Raw genomic sequence first — 14,230 nt, 5'->3', positions numbered from 1 at the left:
CGAGTGCCCAGGGCTTCCAGATGCCTGGCAGGCCCAGCTGCACCCCACGGGGCCCAAACCAGCACATGCTGGGGCGGACCCGGGACTCAGGACAGATCCAGGGGCCTTGTCAAAGGTCCTCCCACTTTCTCGCTCTGCTGACCGAGCCCTGCCCCCCACCTCCCCGCTCGTCACCCCCCTGCTCTGCCCTGTGTGGACAACACGCAGACACTGGAGCCGGCCCACCAGGCCCACAGTGCGGACAGACGGACAGCACCTCCCTGCGGGGCCTCTGCACAGCCCCAAGCTGCCGGCTCCCTCCGCTGCTCCTGGGCGGGGGCCGAGTCCCTCGTCCCTGCCGGCCTGGCTCTCTGCCACCTGAGTGGTGGCCACTGTGGGACCCGCTCTCTGGGAAAAGCTTGTCCTAAAAGTGCACTTACTCTCCATGCTGACACTTGTGGCTTTTGCTAATAAACCTTCCTCATTTCTAAAGCTTTCCTGTCGTCTCCTCTTGCTTCTTCTGTTCCATCTGCTCTTCCTCCTCCTCCTCGCTGTCACCCACTGCCTGAGCCAGCGGCCTCCTCGCTGTCACCCGGTGCTCGAGCTGGCGGTCTTGGCTCTGGGACGCACTCTCCAGGCTGTGGTGTGAGGGAGCGTCGGTGTGCCTCTCAAAGGCAGGTGGGGCATCCACGGGGTGGCCCCGGGTGCTCATCCAGGCACAGACGCTCTCCCGGGAGCACATGTCCTCACGGGGACGGTTCTGGTTGTCACGGTGAGGGGGATGTCGGCGGGGGGGGGGCGGGTGCTGGGGACTCTGCGCTGCACGAGGGTGAGAGGCCGTCAGCACGGCCTTCCAGGCGCCAGGCAGCGGCAGGGTGGGTGGCGGCGGCAGCCAGTTTGAGTGCTTGGAAAACATGATGTCATGGCTATTTGGAGCTGTCACTGAGATCGCCAGGTGATGAGAACCCTCGGAGCCCCTGACGTGGTGTCTCCATGGGAGGCTGCCCAGGCTCTGAGGGGGCCTGGCCTGGAAAAGTCTGTGCCGAGCTGGGGCGGGCTGCTCCCACTGGCTGGAAGGGCCTGGTGTGGGGGCCTCGGGGCTCAGCAGCCGGAGGGGAGTGCAGGGTGTGCAGGCGAAGGTGAGCGTGTCAGCGGGTGGGAGAAAGCGAGAGGTTGGCCGGGACGGTCAGCTGTTTTGAAGGCAAAGGCTGGTTCAGCCAGGGACTCTGGGGCCCAGGCCTGTAGACACGTCACATAGGGGCCGGAAGCAGTGCGGGGACGCTGCCTGGTAACCGGACGCAGGGTAACCGGACGCATGCTCGTCTGTGAATGGTGACCCCACACAGCCGTGCGAAGACACCCCAGTGTGTTCTGCTTCCTCCAGAGCTGCTCTAGGATGTGCAGGGCAGCAGGGTGGCCTGGCCCCGTGGCCTCCCCGCGGCCTCTCGCATTGGGCACGTCACCCGCCCCGTCCCATCCCTCATCTCGCACGTCCAGGAGCCTTCAGAGAGCCCTGAGGTCCTGTTGTCCTGGTGGAAACCCCGTGCCTACAGGAAAGGCGTCCACCCTGGTCCCCTCCGGGAGCACCCCCACGGGCAGACGAGGACTGGTCACAGAGGGGCCAGCCAGAGGGCGGGGGTGTGAGTGTGGCGGGCCTCACACTTGAGCAGCACGGGGTGCCCTGCAGGCCTGAGAATCTTCCCTCCACAGGGTCCCTGGAGCTGACAGTGCCAGTCGGGGCTCCTCACGCTGAGAACTCACTACCCTCCTAGTGGATCCCCCCAACCATGGGTGCTATCGACGGGGAGAGAAAGAGGGAAAGGAAAATGGACAAGCAGGCCTGCAGGTGGGCCTGGGGTTGCTAGGCAACAGGGAGCAGCATGGAGGGAGCAGGGACAGGGACCCAGACCGACAGCAGGTGGCGCAGGGTCACTCAGACTCCACGGAGTTGTGGTAACCGGTTTATTGGCCTCTCTCTGGAGACACACAGGCCCAGTCCCCGCTGGCCTGGCCGAAGGGCTACTTGTGGGCCTGGCAGCCACCCAAGGACGAGGACAGCCTGTCAGTGGGCCGGGCCCAGAGGGCCTTGAGCTTGCGGTAGAAGACGCGGCAGCTGAAGCCCTCCCTGAAGCCGCCCCTGACGTGGCTGCGGAGGGAGCCCAGGGTGGGGTACATGCGGCAGCAGGCCGCACACTTGAAGCCGCTCTGCTGGGCCGGCAGCCACCGGGAGGCCCTCAGGAGGTCCTGGGATGTGATGTGGTCCGAGGCGTCCAGGCTGGGCCTGGGGCTCGAGGGGGCCTCTCGGAGGCAGGTGTTGTCTGGGGAGGACGCGGAGGAGCAGGCGCTGTCAGCCGCGTCCTCGGGGAGGCGGCCATCTCCCCGGCCCTCCTCCCGCGGCAGCTCCGGGAGGCCCTGGGCCTCCAGGTGGCTCTCCTTGTCCAGGCACACGAAGTAGCTGTACGGGGAGAACCAGGGCCGGTAGATGGTGCAGCTCCGTCTGGGCCGCGCCCCGTCCGGGGGCTCCCCGAGCACGCAGTCTGCAGAGGAAAGGGTGGCCTGAGGTGGTGGCCTGGGCTGGGCGGGGACCTCAGGTCACCCCTGCCGGCCCCGTGGCTGTTCTGAGAGTGGGGAGCGTGCAGGGCCCCTTCCTGCGGCCACCCTTCCTCTCGCCACTAATGGCAGCATGATCCCTGGTGGAGAGTCCCCAGCATTGGGCCCTGGTGTCCCCAGCGCACTCCCTCTGAGGACAGACACAGATGGGGTGTGGCGAGCTAAGGTCCCTTCTGCCACCGGAGATGTGGCCATTGTTCCCGTCCCGCCGTCCCTGCCACAGTCCACCAGGTGGGAAGCCAGTCTCTGTCAGCCTTGGAGTTGGGACAGGAGGCCGGCACAGCCTGCGGTCTCTGCAGCGGGGGGACCAGAGAGGAAGCTGCAGGCAGGAGGCAGCACCGGGCACCTGTCCTGGGATCGTCCCCTGAGTAGGCCGTGCCCCAACCAGAGGGCTCACCTGGCGAGAGCACCACCCCATGCCGGAGAGTGCTGCTTGGGTGTGGTGGCGGCGGGACCCGCGCTGGGCTGGGCGCCTCCGTGGGGGACGCGGGCTTGGCAACATCTGGGGGCAGACAAAACGTTCTGGGTGCTGAGCGAGTATGGGGTCCTCAGCCCCACCCATTCACTCCTGCAGGCCCCACCTCGGCGCTTCAGCCCAAAGTCGGAGGGCCTGGCCGTGGGCCCGATGGCTCTGACATGGTCCCTTTGAGGACGGGGAGCCAGTTACCCCGACTGAAGCCTCTCCCACCCCCAGCAGCGCGCGTTTGGGGACCCTGCCTGCCATCACACCCGGATGGCCACTGGCACTCGGATGAGAAGCCAGCGGCCTCTGGCCCCTGGCATGGCCCTTCTTAGCTTGTGTCCAGATGGTCGGTGTCCCCCAGTGGGCCGCGGGTTTCGGGGAGTGTCCGTGGGCAGGTTGGGAGATGGGGTCTGGGAGAGCCATCAAGGTTCACAGACCCACGTCTGCGTGGCCCCGGAGCTCACCCGGCAGGCTAGTGGCACGCGGGGCCGTGAGGCCAGGCAGGGCGGTCAGAGCCGAGGAAGAGGCCCGGGGCCCCGAGATGCTGAGCAGCGAGAAGCGCTCCATGCTGTCCCTGCTGGGGGCACGGGGACACACGCTGCTCCGCGAGGCGCCGGGGTTGCCCAGACGACCGGCATTCTGAGCACAGGTGACATCACAGGGGGCCCCCTCGGTTCCGCCCACCCTCGGGACCACAGGTGCGCGGCCTCTGTCACCTCGCTCTGGGCACCTCTGTCCTCCCCACAGCCGCCTGCTTGTCTGCTCGCCTTCCTCGCCGCGGCCAGCGAGGTTTCATCGCTTGTGTTAGGCTTTGTTGTTGTTGTTTGGGGCATACGTTATACTTTTCACACCTTCTTTGGAAGTAATTCCACACTTAGAAAAACTCACAAGCGTAAAGTGGCTGCAAACAGCGTGTGTAGGCCCCGTGCCCGGGTGTTGCCTCTCGTGCCCGTTTCCCTGCATTTTCGTGCCCGTTCCCTCCCTCCCTCCCGCTGTCCGGGTGCGGCGCCGATTTTTCCTGAGCTGTCTGACGGCCCATTGCCAGCAGGAGGTCTCTTTTAGGCCCAAACGTCACTGTGTTTCCTGGGAATAGGGGCCCGAGGCCATTTCAGTGGTCAGTGCCTTCTGTCTGCAGCGAACGACCACCTCACCCGACGCTGGGCGGGTCCCGAGCAGCCTCCCCGAGGGGCTGGACCCCGGAGCGGCCGGCCGCCCTCTACCGCACGCGGGTCCTGTCACAGCCTGGCCCGCGAGCACGTGGCGGGGAGGGTACGTGGTCTCGGCACCTCCTGACTGTCAGCTGGGACGCCCCGTGCTGGACCGTCACGACAGGGTGCACTCGGTGCCTCACTCTCGGGGCAGGTTTGTGCCGTGGATGCCCACGCGGGGGGTGTGAGATGCATGAGCCTCCGTGGTGAGCCCTCAGTGTTGTCCTGCCTGTGTCTGAGCTCAGGGCCCTACACCAGCAGGACAGGGAGCCTTGTGCGGAGCCGGGACCTGGCCAGGATGGGAAGGGACGCCAGGCACCTCGGTGCGGCTGAGTGGTGGTCCCCAGTGCAGCTCCAGGCAACCCCGCGGCCCCTTGGCAGCCCACCACATTCCTTCGGGCGGTCGGCACAGACAGCACCCTCCTTGCCTGGAGTCTGGTGGTCTGCTGTGCGGTCGCCATGGCGCGGCCACACGCTGTTCGGTGGTTGGTGTTGGCGGGGCCTGGCTTTCTGGGGTCTGTGCACATGGCGCGGTGCCTGTCCTCGCGGGGCGGCCTGGCCGCAGGGGGCTGTCACGCTGCTCAGCCGCCACAAAAACTGACTGTCTCGTTTGCTTCCCATCTGCTGTCCGAGCCCCTTTCTCGGTTGCTCAGGTAAGACACCGTCCTTCTCGTGGGGGGCTCGTGCATGGGGGGTCCCTCTCGCCCTTGTTCTGAGCCCGAAGCCCATCGACCTGAGGAAGGGGGACAGAGCGCCACCGGCAGGGACGGGGCCCATCGCTTCTGCCTGGGAGTGGGGGTGAAGGAGCCCCCGTTGGGGACGAGGGCAGGTTCTCTCAGCCTGACCCTGGAAGCCCCCGTGGGCCAGTGGCTGGGGCGGGGGGGCAGGCAGGCAGCCGGCGGGGCAGCTTTTGTAAATTGGAGGAGGCTTGGAAACAGCTCCTCTGCACAGCCACCCTGTGGTGCAGTCGGCTTTAAACTGTCCACACCAGCACGCAGCTCTTTTAAACCCAGCTCATCCCGTGCCCGCCACCGAGGCCTCTGGTGAGCACCACGGAAAATGAAGGCCCCCCGCGGCCGCATCCCCCCGAGGGCTCCCTGTGTCACCGCAGAGAACGGCGGTGTCCCGCACGGCCGCAGTGCGGTGAAGACAGCGCCACACGCTGCTTTTACGTTCCTCGAGGGCCCGGCCTGGGCGTGCTCGGGCATCTGCGTGGCGCCCGTGCTCAGGTCACGCGCGCTCAGCAGAAACGGTTTCTAACATGCCAAGCACAGGGGCTCCCACATGGCAAGTCCCTCGGGCAGGCGCTGTTGGAACCACCGCGTCTGCTCTGAGCGTTTGCCGTGAGCACCAGGGAGCAGCGGGGGGCCCGTCCTCTCCAAACACCTCCCGCTGCAGGGAAACCGCCCCATGCCTCATGTCCAAGGGCTTCGTGGCTGGTGTGCACATTTCACAAGTACAGAAAAATGACGAGGAAGGGGGGCGTGTAGGCAACTTGCGCAAAAGAGAACGCAAGCTGCCCGCCTGGAGGAGAGCCGGGAGTTGATGGCCCCGTTCGGGGAGAGCTGGGAGCCTCTGCCAGTGGGGCAGGTCTCCACCCCACACCCGCCAGTTCCGCGCCCACATCCCAGGGACGCCTTCCTTGGGTCCCCGCCTGTCCCACAGGGGGGTGTTCCCTGTGCAGGGGTCCCGGGCGGTTTCAGGGGTCAAGACTGTGGGGCCCATTATGGGGGACGGCCTCCACGCCTCCTCCTGCCGCCCGAAGTTCCTTAGAATGTGGCTTCCTAGGTCGCAGGCTCAGGAGGGATTTCTCTGCTCAGAGGGCTCCCGGGCCCAGGACTTGGCAGCGCAGGGCTGAGAGCTGCTTCACCACGAGTTCAGCAAAGCAAATGTGGGCCCTGACCGCAGGAGCTCTTGGGAGGCCTGGTGAGGACAGGCTCGTGGCAGAGGTGTGGCAAGAGCAGCAGCCTGTGTCCTGCCCGGACTGACAGTGCCCAGGGACAGTGGTCAGTACAGAGGCCCCAGGCTGCTTCCAGGGCCCCAGGCAGGTCTGCCTACGGGGGGACTGAGCTGGACTTCCGGGGTGTGGGGACCAGGATGCCCCAGGCGAGTGTGGCCGGCCTGGCGTAGAGCTCGGAGCTCCAGCGGCTCCCATTACAAACCCTGAGCCACGGGCTTGGCCTCCACAATTCTCCACCTGTACAATGAGTTCAGAATTCAATTCAAGGTATTTACTGAGCACCTACTGTATGCGAGGCCCGCCCAGGTGGGCTGCTGAAGACAGATGAGTGGGCCTCTGCCCTGCAAATGTTTGTAGCCCAGTGGGCCCGTACCAGGCCTTGGAGGAAACTGTTCCGGCCAGAGAGGGCCACCAGGCAGGCTTGTTAGCTCTCGTGAGCCAGGGCCGGGTGGTTCGTTGCTCTGTGCCCGGCCCCCCAGGTGGTCCCCGGGGCACGAGAGGGTTCCGTGAGCCCGTGCTAGTCCCACTCCTGCCTCACGGGCGCCTGTCCCAAGCTCCCCCCCGGGGGTCGCAGCTGCTGCCCGACTTTCCTGGACTTCGTGCACACGAGGCTTTTCCGTGTGGAAGAGCCCAGTGTGGGCTTCGCACTGGCCACCGTGCTCTGCGCTGTCCCGGCCCCGAGGCCCCCCGCTCGCTCGCGGTCGCAGCAGCGCAGAAGCGCCCCGTCCCTGTGCGTTGTCCTCGTGTTTCCTGTGCCCTGCGGGGCTGGTGCCCCCATGGTCGGTGGGTGGGACGGGTATGAGTGGAGGCGGCAGGTCGGAGGGTGGGGGCTGGCTTGGGCGGGGCAGACCGGAGTTTCCGGTCCCATGCCCCCTCCAGGGAGGGTCAGGGTGTCTTGCTGGCTCTTTTGAGTGGATATTTGCAAACCCGTGGGCAGGTCCAGGTGCTGGGCGTGGGGTCGGGAAGGGGCAGGCACGCGGACCGCGGCCCTCAGAGCTCTCCACTCACCCGCCGCCTCTGTCTCTGTCGTAGTGGACCACAGCGTGTTCGAGAACCTGAACGCATCCCTCACGCCGAAGCTGCAGTCCAGCCGCTCTGTGCCCCACTTGTCCCGGCCGCCGGCCCCCTCGGCTGTGGCCCTGGGGTCTGTGGAGCCCGGAGGGCCGGGCCTCTGGGTGGGCAGCAGCCAGCACCTCAGGAACCTGGGCCGAGCCGTGGGCGCCAAGGTGAACGACCTGCTGCGCAGGAGGGAGCCCTGGGGCCTGGGCAGCGCGGGCGCCATGGAGGTCAACCCGACGGCCGGGGCCGAGCTGGCAGCTGTGGCCGACGGGGAGGACGACGGGTGAGTGCCCCTCCCTCCCCTGCCACGTCCCCGCACTGACCCCCCAGCGAGGACGTCACAGCCAAAGCCACTGCGCCCGGACCTCTGAGGCCCACGCTGCCCTGCAGCCAGGACGGCCGCCATCGCCAAGCACACGTGTCGCTGTCGCCCTCGCAGGTCGGCCGGGCCAGACGTGTTCCCGCGGCTGGAGCCTCCGCCTCCCATCACCCGGAAGCGAACCCCCCGGGCCCTGAAGACCACGCAGGACATGCTGATCTCCGCACAGCCCGTCCTGAGTGGTCTGGAGTGCGGGACGGAGCTGTCCTCGGGGCAGCCCCAGGACGCCCTTCCCAGTGCCCAGCCCGTCCCAGCAGACACCTCCCAGCCAGAGGCCGCCGTGGAAGCAGCCGTGCCCAACGGCGAGGTGCCCCTGTCGGTGCCTGACCTGATCCACCAGGACGGACAGGACGAGGCCAAGCTGAAGGCCACTGAGTGCAGGGGGGCCTCGCCCCTGGGCCCCAGCGAGAGCAACGGCCTCCCACTCAGCCTGAGTCCCCTGGGCCTGGCCGAGCTACAGGACAGCAGCCCCCGTGCCGGGGCGCAGACCCACAGCCTGGACACGGAGGGGCCGCACCCCGACCTGCTCTCCTTCGAGTAGAGCGCGGCTCCTCCCTCTAAGCCTCCCCCGCACCAGCCCGGGGAGTGGGCGTCTCCCTGTCTGTCCCACAGGGGCCTGCTCTCCACCCTCCAGCATCCCTGCCCTCCTCAGGGATGCGCTGGTCAGGAGTCAGGCAGGGTCAGGAGTGACGGGGTTGGCTTGATGAGGGGCCCAGACCCAGAGAGCCGGCCCTGACCTCTGCCCGCTGTCATCCCCGTGGGTGCACTCACCAGGCCTGAGCACCAAGGCAGCGTGCTGGCCAGGTCCTCACCGGATCCCCCAGAGGGGCCCCAGGGAACACCACCAGCTCCACTCTGGCTCCCCCGTGTGAAGCAGCAGCACCCACGCCGATCTGGCTTGGGGGAGCCCAGGAGCGTGGCATCGGGGCCTGGTCCCCAGAGAGCCCAGGGCAGACCAGACACTGGGCGGGGGCTGCTGTCCAGGGCCGCCCACCGCCCAAGGCAATGAGTTCTGAGGTCTGCACAGGTACATGTGGCTCGGGGCACAAAGAGCTGGGGACGCACGTGGTCACAGTGGGGCGTCCTGCCTGGGCTTGGCGGCAGGTGTTGGCCCTGGGTCTCCCCGGGGGCCTCCACCTGCCTTTCTGGTCCTGGAACCACAGGGCCCCCACTCCTGCCTCTGTGAGCATGGTGAGGGGCTGACGTAGCCCACCCCCCACCTGGTCCCCCCCCACCCGTGACTGTTCTGCTCCTGTGCCCCCGGGGTCCTGTCCTGCTGTCCCCCTGTGGCCCCGTTTCTGCTCCCTGTCAGGCGTCCACCCACAGTCTCATCCGCTTCATCTCCCCACCAGGCCCCTGCAGCCCCTCTCAGCCAAGTCCGAGGACCCGTGACCCTGCTGAGGGCCGGGCTCAGGGCCGCTCTGCCCCAGGCCCCGTCTGCGTCCCACGTCCACGTCCCACATCCACCCCCAGTCTGACCACCCTGCGGGCCACGTGGCCACAGCCCTGAGGGCGGCAGCTCTGGGAGTCCACGGTGGCCCTGTGCCCCCAAGGGGAAGTCGGGGCGCTGTCTCTTCCCCCCGCCCCCACGCTCCCAGACCTGGGGATGGGGCAGACAGCACAGCCTTGCCTGGCGGGATAGGGCCGGTCGGTCACACCTGCCACCGTCAGCTGTGGAAGGACAGGCACTGCCCCGTCTGGGCAGAGCTGTCCCGAGAGTTTTCTAGGGATTCTATATTTATATTTTTAGTAGCTCTTGGATAGAAGACGGCGCAATAAACGATTTCTCTGGTCTTGCTGTCCTGGTCTTTCTCCTGACAGGGGTCGGGTGGTTGGTTTTCTGAACTTGACCTGTCGCTGAGAGTGTGGGTCCCACGAGGGGACAGCCAGGAGAGACCGCCGGCCTCAGGCCTGGGACCAGCCATGGGGAGGTGTCCCTCTCCCCACCCCTGACAGGCTGTTTCAGGGGCAGCGCTTGGAAGTGTGCAGGTGAGACCCTGGGGACAGGGAGGGAGCAGGTGGCCCAGGCGTCCTCTGGCCCCGTGACTCTCTGGGTTGAATTTATTGGGTGCTGTTGGTTGATACTAAGCTCAGGGACGAGGCGGTAACGCGGCATGGGTCTGCTGCGAGCCCCCTCCCCCGCCCCCGAGACCGCGAGGCTCCTCTGGCCGTGTGCTTGGCGGCGTTCCCTGAGGGACCACGTTGGGGTCCGTGAGCTGGACAGTGTGCTGCTCTCAGTTCTATGTCCCGCGTGTGAGTGTGGTCATTCGGTTTCCGTCCTTCCCGTCTGGTGTATCCCACCGAGCACGGTGCTCCCGAGCCCCCCACGCCGTCACAGGCGGCAGTGTTTCGTCCCTTTTCATGGCTGAGGGGTGCCCGCTGTCCACGAGGTCTGTCCAGAGGGCGTCCAGCCCTGTGCCATGAAGAAGAGAGGCATTTATTGAAGAAGACACAGGAAACATTGTACACGGGACAGTGACGCCTCAGTCTACTTCAAATAGGCACCCTGGGACCTCACCCAGTTCTCCCGATGGTCGTCCACCTGTCCCGTCCCCTCTCCCTCTTCCCCCGCCATGGCCAGGCCGTTCCTTCATCCCCCAGGCCCCAGCTCAGCCGCCCCGCCCGTCCGCTCCCAGAACGTTCTGTGCCCTGTTCCACCAGGGCACCTGCCGCATGATGCAGGGAGCAGCCGCCTCCTGGGGTCCCTCCCATGAGTCTCTGAGCTCCTCAAGGGGGGGACCATGTCACCTTCATGTGTCACTCTTAAGCCCCCAGCACCCTGCCTGGCACGTCACAGGAGCTTGGTGATGATGCACTTTGAGTGGGACTCCGAGCCTGTCATTTCGTTTGGGCAATTTCGTGCTTGTGTGCACGCACATGTGTGCTGAACAGCGTGGACCAGGCCGGGCCGTGCCCTTCTTGGTCTCCTGTAGCCCACATGCCGCCCGCCCCTTCCCCGGTCCCTGCACCGGAGGGTCGAGCAGGGAAGGAGGCAGGGAGGCCGTCTGCAGAGTGGGAAATGGCTGGTGGGCCGCGCGCCCTCCTCTCCATCCAGCCTGAGCCTTCGTGGCTCTGACCCCCACGCAGGGCACCTCACCGCGCAGCTGGCAGAAGCGGGCACTGACCTGCAGCCTCGTGTACGGAGGCCACACGTCTCTGCCTGGCACCTGCCCCTCCGGCCACCGCATCTCCATCCGCTCCAAGTCCCAGTTCTTAATATCCGACCTGCACCGTGTGGGGCTTTGCTGTGAGTCGGTGTGTCATCGCTGTATCTCTAATGCTCCTCCGTATCCCAGTGCTGACCGGTGTGCATACCGTCCCATTTGCTTTCCTCGGTAACCTGTGCGTGGGAGGGTGACTCCCACTCTACCCATTGATCAGAAATAGTCTTCCTGCGTCCAGAGAGACACGTGCAGGGTCTCCTTAGACCGTTCCCGTGGGGCAGCTATGTCAGTGCCATTCGTAGGTGGGTAAACTGAGGCTGGGAGGAGGACCAAGCACGTCACCTTACAACGGACCAAAGGCAGAACCTGGAGGCTTGTGTTTTCGACTTGGGGGCCGGTGCTCTCCCGGCGCAGCAGCCAGAGAATTCCAGGGAGCGTGCGCGGCCCAGACCTCCTCCAGGGCTGAGTGCAACGTCACTTAACACGGAATAGTCACGTGGCGTGGGGACTTCGAGCCCAGAAGCAGAGGGACCAGGAGGACGGCCTTTCCCGGGGCTCGCCTGTGCTGGTCGGGCCCACGTTCCCACTGACAGCCCTTTGCACTCAGAGCCCCGTCCCCATTTTCTAGACGAGGCCGACCGAGGCTGAGGGAGTTCCAGCACCTTGTCCAAAGTCACCCGCCTGCATGGCGCCCAGCGCACCCCAGGGCCCCTTGAAGACATCCGCTCTCAAGGGCTTCAGGGTGAGTCTGCTCTGTGAGTGGCAGGAACTGGCTTGAGAGCAGTGCGGGATGATGTTGGTGCCCCTCACTGGCCTGGCGCCCCCTGGAGCCCCCCCTCCCCGCACGGCGTAGGCACCAGCACGGTGTAGGCACCATCTCTCACCGAGGCCGGGGAACCTTGATGCCTCGCTGTGCTGAACCCTGGCTCTGTGCTCACTTGCTTGGTGGTTGCCTGACCTCGTGTGGCTGGCTGGAGGCATCGTCGTTTCTGGGAACTGATTTCTGCCAAAGGCGGTTTTCTGTGACTTACTGATGAGATGTGCTCTCCAGCTTGGGGAGGCTGTGATTTTTCTAGGATCGCTCCACACGTAGCAGGTGCAAGAACAAAATGAAAGACCCCGCCCCTCTCCACCAGCACTCGCGCAGCGGGAGAGTCTCCTGGAAAAGAAGGAAATTCTCCCAGAAGCACAGAAGATCAAAACCTTTAGATCGAGGAGGCGCATGGACTCCTGAGACAGAGAAAGAAGCTCCCACTTGGCCAGCGTCGCGAGAAGCGGAAGTCGTGAAGACAGACCCACGTGACAGGTTCCAGAAGAAACATCAGCCGCCTGGGGTCGGATTGACATTAGCCGTCCCAACATGGTTCCAGACACAAAATAACGGGGGCCCGATAGTTCCGTACCGCTGCGAGGAGAGAGCTGTGAACCTGTATTTCGTATTCGGCTCGACCGTCGTTTAAATGAGTGTAAAACAAGATGTCAGGAGGCACACAGACAGCAGAGGGCTTATTATTCGAGCCCGTCTTCAAAATGTGTGTTTGAAAATAGACCTGTGTGGGGTTTAATTTTTCTCAATTTCCCAAGGATAAAGCAAAAGGATCTTTTTGGTCTTTGTTGTGATTGTGGAATATTTTAAGTGTTTTCTCTCATTTGTCATTGTTTTAATCCTTTCGGGGCCTTTTCTTGCTGGTGTCTGCCGATTTCTGCGGCCCCGAGGGCGACAGCGATGTGCTCTATGGGACCAGAGGTAGCAGGAAATTGTCTCGGTTTATTCTGGGGGCTTTTGTTGTTTCTTGGGCCTTAAGGGCAGTTCTGACCCCTCCTGGAGACGCTGCGTGAGGAGGGGGCAGAGAGCTTTTGGAAATACCTAGGAAGCACCTTCCACTCTAGGGGGCCTGATTTGCGTGCAAGCCAGATTTCACCTGTGCCGCTGCGCTCGTTTGAAGGGGAAGAAAGAGGGCTCGCTGTGATTTGAACGGAAGCCCCTACAGTTCTGTTTGGGGTGGGGGTCTGGGGTTTCTGAGGCTCATTCTCACCGGTGCCCGTGTCATCGTCTGCGTCCTCTGAGTGGTCATTTAGCAAAGACCCACTTTGGAAAATAAAAAGGACCAGGAGTGGGGAGCCCCCTTGTTCCAGCTTGTCTCGGCGGATTGGATGTCAGGGAGCCCTTCTGACTCTGCGGGGAACTGAGAGGCAAACCCGCTTTTTCAGGAGGAAAAAAAAGGCCTCTTCCAGATCCACGGAACAGAGCCTGACGGTGAGGTTGACCGGAGCAGAGGAGGGAAAGGGTGGGGCCCGGCCAGATGCGGTTTTCCTGCGGCAGGAGCTCTGACTTGGGCTTCATGTTTTGTTTCTGGTGTTTTTGGTGCTAGGAAGTGGTGGTTACATTTTGTAGCAATTCGGGATTGAAGGTGCTGGTGCCAGGCAGTCCTTGTAGGTTCTGGGTAAATGGAAGTTCACGGCGAGCATCGGATGTCCGGGACACAGTCTCTTCCAGAGCGTTCCAGGCGGGAAAGGAAGGACGGGGACCCTGGGGCTGGCCTGGTCCCTATCCCCGTCCCCGAAGCTGGACCTACTACGCTGGTTCCAGACCTAGACTCCTAACAGTCAGTAGTGACTGTTTCTCCCCCCCAAAACTTGTTTTTCTTTTTTGCTTCAGAAATAATCCCATTTCAAAAATACACCAAAGCACAGGGGAGCAAATTTGATCACTGAGCAGAAGAGAAGACTGTATTTTGGTATGTAACCTTTTTTGTAAGCATGCTTTTAATTTCGTTATCGTGAGTGAAATCCTCTGCCCACTATTTGCGACCATGTCACTAAATACTGACATCTGAGAAAAGAAAATGTGCGTGTTTGGAAACAGAAAGGAAGGACCCGTCCCCGAGGCCGTGATGTTCAGGGTTATTTTGTTGACACAGGAGTGGCTCATAGTAACTCAGGATTGATACATCAGAAATGAGGGGGCATCGTGGGGGCAGAAGGGAGATGCGTGTGCTTCATTACAACAATTGAGATGTTCTAAATATTTCAGAGAAAAGTAAACAAAGCACAGGAAGCCTGCGGTAAGGTACCAGCAGATCTGGTGTCTGGTGAGGCCACTTCCTGGAGTGCAGTCACACCCCCCAACCCTTCCTGGGGGCTCCAGGGTCACTTCAAGAGCCTTATCCCCTCAGCGCCCCTACCCCCCAGGCTTCAGGGGAAGCTGTCACCTCTCAAAGGCCCCTCCTCAAAGACCATCGCCCTGGGGGGCAGAGCTTCAACCGCAGTTTGGGGGCCCACACAGCCAGCTGGCCTCAGTGGCAGATACATTTCAACAGGACAAATTCTAATAACTGTAAGCATACCCAACTCACCGAAGAGGGTGTTAGGTTGGAAAAAAATTACACTCAGCAATACTTTGTCTAC

General features: G+C 63.7%; 2 protein-coding genes across 5 annotated transcripts in view; one reads left to right on the top strand and one right to left on the bottom strand.

The window, feature by feature from the left end:
* Positions 1–9,645, top strand: part of NOS1AP (nitric oxide synthase 1 adaptor protein) — a 91,829-nt gene extending 82,184 nt beyond the window's left edge. For 2 of the 4 annotated variants that reach the window (XM_053914742.1, XM_024553985.4), the window contains 2 exons: positions 7,253–7,562; positions 7,719–9,640. In XM_053914742.1, coding sequence (XP_053770717.1) covers positions 7,253–7,562; positions 7,719–8,199 — 791 coding nt within the window. In that variant the 3' untranslated portion in view covers positions 8,200–9,640. Of the gene's footprint in view, positions 1–7,252; positions 7,563–7,718 lie in introns of all 4 variants that reach the window. The other 2 variants (XM_045190149.3, XM_053914743.2) reach the window with 2 other exon arrangements.
* SPATA46 (spermatogenesis associated 46) lies at positions 1,999–3,619 on the bottom strand. Its single transcript, XM_024575135.3, has 3 exons — positions 3,517–3,619; positions 2,987–3,091; positions 1,999–2,516 (listed from the first exon to the last, which is right to left on the bottom strand). The coding sequence occupies exons 1-3, from the start codon at positions 3,617–3,619 to the stop codon at positions 1,999–2,001; spliced, it is 726 nt and encodes a 241-aa protein (XP_024430903.2).
* Positions 9,646–14,230: the final 4,585 nt, after the last annotated feature.

Source organism: Desmodus rotundus, chromosome 12, assembly GCF_022682495.2.
Source record: "Desmodus rotundus isolate HL8 chromosome 12, HLdesRot8A.1, whole genome shotgun sequence".
Taxonomy (NCBI): domain Eukaryota; kingdom Metazoa; phylum Chordata; class Mammalia; order Chiroptera; family Phyllostomidae; genus Desmodus; species Desmodus rotundus.
The sequence above is the reverse complement of the archived record's forward strand: the minus strand, read 5'-3'. Positions and strand labels throughout refer to the sequence as shown.

Bases quoted from the DNA above. Each gene is read 5' to 3' on its own strand.
- SPATA46 (XM_024575135.3), bottom strand. From the start codon at position 3,619: ATGGAGCGCTTCTCGCTGCTCAGCATCTCGGGGCCCCGGGCCTCTTCC. The intron at 3,092-3,516 runs GTGAGCTCCGGG...GTCTGCCCCCAG, and splicing joins GCGTGCCACTAGCCTGCCGG to ATGTTGCCAAGCCCGCGTCC. The intron at 2,517-2,986 runs GTGAGCCCTCTG...TTTCCTCTGCAG, and splicing joins TGGGGTGGTGCTCTCGCCAG to ACTGCGTGCTCGGGGAGCCC.